This window comes from Musa acuminata, chromosome BXJ1-8 (assembly GCF_036884655.1).
Source record: "Musa acuminata AAA Group cultivar baxijiao chromosome BXJ1-8, Cavendish_Baxijiao_AAA, whole genome shotgun sequence".
Taxonomy (NCBI): Eukaryota; Viridiplantae; Streptophyta; class Magnoliopsida; order Zingiberales; family Musaceae; genus Musa; species Musa acuminata.
The window spans coordinates 9,224,408-9,232,598 of NC_088334.1; the positions used below are offsets into that span (position 1 = coordinate 9,224,408).

Genomic DNA, 8,191 nt, shown 5'->3' on the forward strand with positions numbered 1-8,191 from the left:
AGCGACAATCGTCCACCACCATCGAAACATAATTGGGATATTGAAATCATCTTTTTACTCATTATTCTTGTGCTTTCATCGGTAAAACTAATAACACTAAGGTGAATGGAGATAGATGTTATACTTTCATAATTATAGAGATTCTAATGTAAATTTTTTAAATGAGATGTTAAAAAGGCCTAACTATAGGGGATAATATGTAAGTAGCCATATTTAATTAATTTAGTTTCTTTATTATTTAATAAATTTAAATAATTTAAAAATATTTTAGATATGTAATAAGTTGTCATGTACCAAAATCAATAGGAGATAAAAAAGAAAACAAATTTAAAAAATAAAATTTGATCTTAATTAAAGATTTTAAAATATTAACTATTCATTTCTACGAAATATCTTGATTAGGAATATCATCAAGAAGGAAATTTTTTTCTTCAAGTAAGCCAATAATATTATTTTTAGAGGATAGAACCGATTATATATTTAATTTGATATAATTATAATTTTTTATTTCTATGTTTTACTTGTTTTTTTCTTGTGATTATGCTTATAAAAAGACTAGAACATCAAAATGCATCATCCAAGAATGAATTAGTTAATTAAGTTTTTTCTTCATATAACATATAAAAAAGACTAAAACATTATAATGCATCTTCAAAGAATAATTTAATAAATTAAATTGTTTCTCATATAAGATATAAGTGATAGGAGGCTAAATTCTTCTCCTATTAGGAGTTGGAGGACTTGGAGCGACTCCCCTATCTTTCTTTCCCCTCATCTTCTCTTCCAAATTCAATCATCAATAACCCTGTTGAAGCTCAATCAATCTCAAGCTAACTTGTAAGTAGACTCATAGTTCGATTTGTCAACAACGTGAGCCACAAGAATGATCACTCAAGTGACTTCCTCAACTAAATGAGTGAGCTTTGACTTACCATACTTCAATATTTTTATTGCTCAAGTTAAGAGGCATACGAATCAGATTTTTCTCATCTCCAATTTTTGATTTGGCATAATAATAATAATAATAATAATAATAATAATAATAATAATAATAATAATAATAATAATAATAATAATAATAATAATAATAATAATAATAACAATAACAATAACAATAATAACAACAACAATGTTCATTGATCCATTGGCTTCAAAACTTCTAACTTCTCTCCACATTTGGTCACTCCATAAATAACCCATCAATTGGGACCTCTTCTACTTCTTCTCCTTTCTCTAGTTTTTTTTTAGCTTTTCCTTCCCTCAAATAGCTGACCTTCACACACAAGTAACTGCCTCTAACATCTCCTCCCATGTCTAACTCCTAAAAGGCACAGTACCATCCCCAATCTCACCACCATAGCAGAGCAAAGATGGAGGTGGAGAAGATCGTGGCTCTTGCCATTCTCATCGCGTTAGCTTCCGGCGTAGTCTCCGGCGATCCCGACTACCACGACGCGCTGTCCAAGTCGCTTCTCTTCTTCCAGGGCCAGCGGTCCGGTAAGCTCCCACCGGACCAGTCCTTGACTTGGCGAGCAAACTCCGGCCTCACCGACGGCTACGCAGAAAACGTAGGATTTGGCCTTCACCAGTCACCACGTCACTGCACGGATGTCGTCATACTTATCACCACCTCGTTTCAGTGAATTAACCTCTCTCTCTCTCTCTCTCTCTATATATATATATATATTTTCTCAGGTGGACTTGACAGGGGGCTACTATGACGCCGGAGACAACGTCAAGTTTGGCCTCCCCATGGCCTTCACCACCACCATGCTTGCATGGAGCGTGCTGGAATTTGGGAGGTGGATGCCCAAGGAACTAAATCATGCTCGAGAAGCAGTCCGCTGGGGCACCGACTACCTCCTCAAGGCCTCCGCCCCCCTTCCTTCCGCTCTCTACGTTCAAGTCTGCACCTCCAACCTGTCACGCATCTTAAGCTCGTTCTGTACCACCAGACTCAATCCGGCGCAATGAATCCATGGCAGGTCGGTGACCCAAAAGCCGACCATGACTGCTGGGAGCGGCCGGAGGACATGAGCACCCCGCGGTCGGTGTTCAAGGTGACTCCTTCCACCCCTGGCTCCGAAGTTGCAGCCGAGACAGCAGCGGCGCTAGCGGCCGCCTCCCTCGTCTTCAAGCACGTCGACGTGGGGTACTCGAAGAAGCTGCTACAGACTGCGAAGAAGGCCTTCGCGTTCGCTGATCAGTACCGAGGAAACTACAGCGACTCCCTCTCGTCCGTCGTCTGCCCCTTCTACTGCTCATACTCTGGGTTTCAAGTAAGCTTTTACTTCTCATCAGATTTAGGTGGAAGAGACACTGATGGAATAGTAAATGTTTAGGATGAGCTTCTATGGGGAGCTGCATGGCTGTACAAGGCCACCCGCAACTCTTCCTACCTGAGATTCGCTCAGTCTCTCGGCATCAACTACAATTCAGAGACGTTCAGCTGGGACAGCAAGATTCCTGGTGCAGCAGTGCTTCTTGCTCGAGTACATCACTCATCTGCTAAACCTTTTGAGCTTTGTCAAGATAGGAAAACAATAGTAGCAGAGATTTCTTTGTTGATAATAAAGAAATAGAAAGAGAATAAAATATATATTATCATTATCCATTACAATTTATTGATTCATTAGCTCTCAGGAATAAAGAACTCAATTTATTAATTCATTATCTATTACAATTTTTTTTAGTAAAACCAAATATAAGAATTATAAAAATTATAAAAATAAATAAACATGATCGTATCAAATAAAAAATATGATAAATCATTTCGAAAAAGATAATAATTCTGGAAAAATAATATTAATATTTTTGATAAATTCTCATATTTATAGAGATGAATATTCAATCATGATCTTCAATCTGATTTTTTTTTTATATTATAACATGACAACTTATTACATATGAAAAATATATCTGAACTAATCAGATTTTTTTAAAATAAAATATAAATTAAACTCTCTGCAGGAATCCGTGGTGGACGAGAACGAAGCAGCGTCGGGGTTCCGCGAGCAAGCAGAGAGGTTCGTGTGCAATGTGCTACCGAAATCCCCGTCGGTGATTGTCAACTACACACCGGGCGGGCTTCTGTACATGTTGAACGGAAGCAACATGCAGTACGTGACATCCACCACCTTCCTGCTTTCCACCTACGCCAAGTACCTCAAGACCTCCAGCCAAACCATGAAGTGCGGTGATGCGGTCGTCACCTCTTTGAGACTAAGGAAACTGGTGAAGAGACAGGTATCGAGTGCACGCCTTGAGCTGATGAACGTACTCCGCACCTGAGGAGCTGAGTTCTGCTGCTTGCATCAGGTGGATTACATCTTGGGAGATAACCCGAGCAGGATGTCGTACATGGTCGGGTACGGCGACGAGTTCCCGCAGCGGATCCACCACCGCGGCTCATCGATCCCCAGTTTCCGGTTGAACGCAGAAGCCATCGGCTGCGACGAGGGCTTCCAGTTCTACTACGATGATAAACCTAACCCTAACGAATTGACGGGCGCCGTGGTCGGAGGGCCAGACGAGAACGACAAGTTCGCCGACGACCGGGAAGACTATTCGCAGTCGGAGCCAACGACCTACATCAATGCTCCGCTGGTGGGAACCTTGTCCTACTTGGCTGCGAGCTTTCGACCCTGAGAGGGGTGCTTACCTTTGGTCCATCACGTAGGAGACAGATCACATCACATATAAAACTTGTTGAGCAAGGAAGCGATAGAGCTATCACACATAGGACAAGATTTTTTTTATATATATTTTACTCAAAAAAATTTTATAATTTTAAAAATTTTATATGTCATTACTCAGGTTTACGTACTTTTTTTTTCATAAGATTTTTTCAAGAATCAATAATCAATTTTATATATATATATATATATATATATATATATATATATATATATATATATATATATATATATATATATATATATATATATATATATATATATATATATAAAAGATTTAGGGGACTCCCATTTGCCCTCGGGAGAACTCTCTAACCTTTTTATTGTCTTATCGAATCATCTCATCTGAATCCTATAGCGGTTTTACCATCGAATGAGTCTACGTTGAAAGTGAATCTTGATAGACTACCTCAATAGACTCTAAACTTACCATACCATGATAGAAGATAATATTTCTCTAACTATATAAGTAAATCTCTCTATTTTATTAATGAAAATCCTCTATATTCTGTTAAGGGAAATCCTTCCTCCTAATCTATATAAATAGAAGAAGGACATGTTAATATATTTAAGTTTTTTCACTTCTTCAATAAAACTTATTCAATAATTATTCTTATTTTTTATTATTTTTATTATGGTATCAGAGCCGTGAGAAAAGCGAAGTTTTGCTCTAGCCTTAAGCCAGTTTACTTCGTTCTTGCCTTCGGTTTTCAATAATTATTCTTATCTTTTATTATTTTTATCATACCAGACAACTTTATGCATCCTTCGATTGAATTGGCTACAGAGCCATCATGAGCCAACCAGGGATCGATTTCACGACTCCTCATGGCAGGGGGGAAATAGCTTAGTTCCATGGCGCGCCTGCAAATCTACAACTCCATCTTGCAGTAATGTGTCATCGTTACAGTCATTAGCGTAGACCAGAAGGTCAAGCTTGTTGGAATGATCCATGGAGTTACGCCAAGTTCGAGAAACTAGCTAGCTTTGCACCTTCGGAATCCAAGTCGGGGTCCTGACGATGAGGCTGCTTGATGAAGACAGTGTAGCTGGGCACCACGTGATACCGCTCAGTGGAGCTGTCCATCTGGTCCGATGATCTTGAGATTCACGTTAGATCCAACACTGCGTACGTGACTTTTCAGTGCTGGGTTTATGGTTTCCATGATTTCTAGCTAGCAGAATTCCTCTGATCCAACGATCCAAACTTATGCTACGCTTACACGACCAAATCTGAAGGATTTCAGTGCCCGAGACGAGGTTGGAGTTCCTTGTCGTTGTCTCCGAGCTGCGCACATGAGATGGCTCAGTCGAGGTACAGCTTCCGAGTCATCTCCCCAAATAGGAGATGACAGCGACCTGTTGCTGCGGGGAGCTCATTTACCAGTGCCCAAGTGAATCATTTCTTACCACCACCTCAGGACAACAGACTGTAGCAGGAAGAGAACACATGCGTGCCTGTAGGTCTTCGGCAAAACAGAGGAAACCTTTGCAAGCCCAACGTATGACATGTCGAGGTGTTACTGTCAGATGATGATGATGATGATGATGATGATGATGATAATGCTTACGATGATGATTGCTATCAGCCTGGGCTTCAATCCAAGATCTGATTCATGTTCATCTCTCGAAGTCAATCCCCACCCTGCCATACGCTAAGATATGAAACGAAGGCATGCCATTGAGATCAGTAAATGAAGTCTTAGAACCTCTTCAGACACATAAATAGGAGAAACAATGTCAAAATTTTATGAGAGATCCGAACACGAAATGCCAAGGAGCTCAAAACCGATCACTTGTCTGCACATCATCGCCACATAGCTCCACATGTACAGGGCCAAATCTCTAATTATCTTACACCCTTGCTGTAAGCCAGCTGCTTACCAGACTCAACCAATGATTCCACGGACTCGTCGAGGGAAATCCATCACAGGATGCTGCAAGAATTTGGATTCTCTTCTGCGCTCTGCGAGTAGTAATAGTGTGTGGTCGTGTGAGGGTTGTAGTTCTTGTATGCATTGACTAGGTCCGCTATCATTTGCTCATGGGGCTCCTTCTTCTCCTCCTTCTTGGCCTCCTCTTTCTTCTCCTCCTTCTTGGCTTCTTCCTTCTTGGGCTCCTCCTTCTTCGCTTGCTCCTTCTTGGGCTCTTCCTTCTTCTCCTCCTTTGCAGGCCCGACCGAGACGATACCGGTATGCCAGAATTTTCTCAGTTTGCTCACCACATCCACGGGATCGACGGATCCGACCACCGTCATTTTCCTCTCTTTCATATCCATGGCTATGGAATCGATCCCTGCTCAGCACAGGATAGAGGAAAGCAGTCAATCTAAGCATCAATGCACCCTGAACTGATGGGGATCGACCTACAAAAACCAAAAGAAGAGGAAGATAGCATACCTTGAAGGGAAGAGACGGTCTTCATAGCCTTCCGTTTCTCTTTGTCATCATGTAAATCCAATTTCAAAACAATTTTCTGCAAGCGATACACGAATGATAAAAAACCAGAGAGTGACAGAGACATAAATCCTGCACTTACGAGAGAAATAACCAATCAGGCTACGGTGGTCAGATTAAAGATCTCTAGCGACAAAGAAAAAGAACAAGATCTATTCGATCAGAATCTTTCTACAAGAATAGAAGGGATGATTGTAGCGCACAACTCCAGAGAATCTACAAGAGGCCAACGGGAATAGCATGGCAGAATGCAACGAAACCAGAGAGCCGTTTAGGAGGAAGGAACGAAGAATGCACTGAAAACGGAAAAGAAAAAAAAGAAAACACCTTCATCTCTTCGAGCAGCCACAGCCCAAACGAACGACGAAGAGAAGGAGAGGCTGCGAGGGGTGGAAGTACTCGGCGATGCGGATCCAAGAAGTCTGGTCTTCTACGGAAAAGAGAGCAGCAACATGACCGAGGGAACTACAAAGGGGAAAGCGGCTGCACGCTGTCACCTTATTTGTCATCTTATTCTTCAACGATGGTGACAATTTTTCTTTCTTTTCGTATCTTTTATTTTAAGAGTCGAAGAAGAAGAAGAATCCCACTTGGAAAAATCTTGTTTATTCTATAAATCTATTTGTTTTTGTTGTTTTGTTCTTCGTCATGCACCCAATTAGCTTCGACCATCACTCGTTCACCCTTCTGCATTGCAGGCGATCTTTATATTGGAGGTAATGAATAGGTATAATTAAATGCGTATCACTAAAAGGCTTTCATGGCTTACAAAAACACGCATAAATGCCCGGTAATATGCTCGATTGTCGGAATATTAAGATATCCCCTTTGTCCAAAGTGAGATGGTCTCGCACGTCTCACTCGATATCGTTGAACATTGTGTGAATGGAGTTCGTTGTATAGGTCAGAGAGAGAGAGAGAGAGAGAGAGAGAGACGACTTCATATTCTCTATAAAAAAAAGAACGAGAAACATTTCTTCTATAACGTGTTAAAAAAAATAAAAATTTTAATAAATTTGTAGAGTTATACGTGAGAAAAGATTGAAAAGGAAACAGAATAAAATAGGAATTGAAATAGAGAATCGGATGACATATATTAGATTGATCCATAATTGAACAAAATTAAATTTCTTTTATCGAATCTATGTATATATGTTAATCTTGATCAATTTATCGATTTTAAATAAATATAATATTATTTATATTTATACATATATTATACCTCAAAGATTATATAATTTATAAGATTTCTTTCAAAATCTCACCTGATTGTAATGAGCTAAGCATAAGATATTATAACTAGTAACTATGGATCCAGCAACAAATAGACTATCGATATCATTCGGTCTTACTATTTCCTCATAATATTTAAATTAAAACTTTTTTCTAATAACTTTCATTGTTCTACGATCATTGGATCAGACTCATCATTAAAATTGAGAGAACTAAACTCCTTCAATTCTCTCATTCCTAGTGTATTCTAATTTGATGTCCCTGATCAACACTTTCATATCACTCAATTATTCAAAAGAAGATGAAGCAAAAGGATTAGACGTCATCGATATCATATATTCCTAAAAACATCAAAGTAATTTTTCATCGATTACTATAGTTTACTAGACCTTAATATATTTTGTACATTAAATATATCAAATATCTTAGAGATTCTGACACCACTCAAATACATCGATATATATTGTATCGATGATCAATCAATATATCGATAAAGATCGATAAAACAAATCATGCAAATAACAACTCTCTCTCGAAAATTAAATGAGTTGAAGTCAATATAGGGGTGTTATATTTAAACTTACACCACCACAACATTGCTAACCTTTTCAGGTGGTCTCGTCTGCCAATCTTGACCGCTAAAAAGGCACAAGCCGTTTTGGACCCAAAAAAGTATTCCGAGGTGGAATCCAACTTCGAAACGAGTGTTTGATGACCACTTAGTATCATACTTTTTTGCATGGGGAACAAGTAATTGATTCGGAACGAAGAGTTCCTTCCACACTGATAAAAATGGATGAACACTAC

The 8,191-nt window shown here is 39.1% G+C and overlaps 2 protein-coding genes across 5 annotated transcripts; one reads left to right on the top strand and one right to left on the bottom strand.

Moving 5' to 3' along the window:
• Positions 1-1,393: 1,393 nt before the first annotated feature.
• On the top strand, positions 1,394-3,648 carry LOC135588965 (endoglucanase 3-like). The gene is made up of 6 exons (XM_065081293.1): positions 1,394-1,568; positions 1,696-1,905; positions 1,986-2,279; positions 2,343-2,492; positions 2,971-3,246; positions 3,319-3,648. Exons 2-6 carry the CDS (start codon positions 1,753-1,755, stop codon positions 3,646-3,648), a joined length of 1,203 nt encoding a protein of 400 aa, XP_064937365.1. The 5' UTR covers positions 1,394-1,568; positions 1,696-1,752.
• A 1,773-nt stretch (positions 3,649-5,421) lies between these two features.
• Positions 5,422-6,611, bottom strand: LOC135586244 (heavy metal-associated isoprenylated plant protein 39-like). 4 transcript variants are annotated; one of them, XM_065081297.1, is made up of 3 exons: positions 6,479-6,611; positions 6,095-6,170; positions 5,422-5,990 (listed from the first exon to the last, which is right to left on the bottom strand). In XM_065081297.1, the coding sequence occupies exons 1-3, from the start codon at positions 6,482-6,484 to the stop codon at positions 5,623-5,625; spliced, it is 450 nt and encodes a 149-aa protein (XP_064937369.1). In that variant the 5' UTR covers positions 6,485-6,611; the 3' UTR covers positions 5,422-5,622. The 4 variants fall into 4 exon arrangements, with proteins under 4 accessions (XP_064937369.1, XP_064937367.1, XP_064937368.1 ...); XM_065081295.1 differs by having other exon boundaries at positions 6,095-6,223; XM_065081296.1 differs by lacking the exon at positions 6,479-6,611 and adding an exon at positions 6,355-6,426.
• Between the last annotated feature and the right edge of the window lie 1,580 nt (positions 6,612-8,191).

Excerpts from the sequence above, each read along its gene's own strand:
- LOC135588965 (XM_065081293.1), top strand. The coding sequence starts at position 1,753 with ATGGCCTTCACCACCACCATGCTTGCATGGAGCGTGCTGGAATTTGGG. Across the intron at positions 2,280-2,342 it reads GCTCATACTCTGGGTTTCAA|GATGAGCTTCTATGGGGAGC; the intron begins GTAAGCTTTTAC and ends GTAAATGTTTAG. Across the intron at positions 2,493-2,970 it reads CAGCAGTGCTTCTTGCTCGA|GAATCCGTGGTGGACGAGAA; the intron begins GTACATCACTCA and ends AACTCTCTGCAG.
- LOC135586244 (XM_065081295.1), bottom strand. The coding sequence starts at position 6,218 with ATGTCTCTGTCACTCTCTGGTTTTTTATCATTCGTGTATCGCTTGCAG. Across the intron at positions 5,991-6,094 it reads GACCGTCTCTTCCCTTCAAG|GGATCGATTCCATAGCCATG; the intron begins GTATGCTATCTT and ends TGTGCTGAGCAG.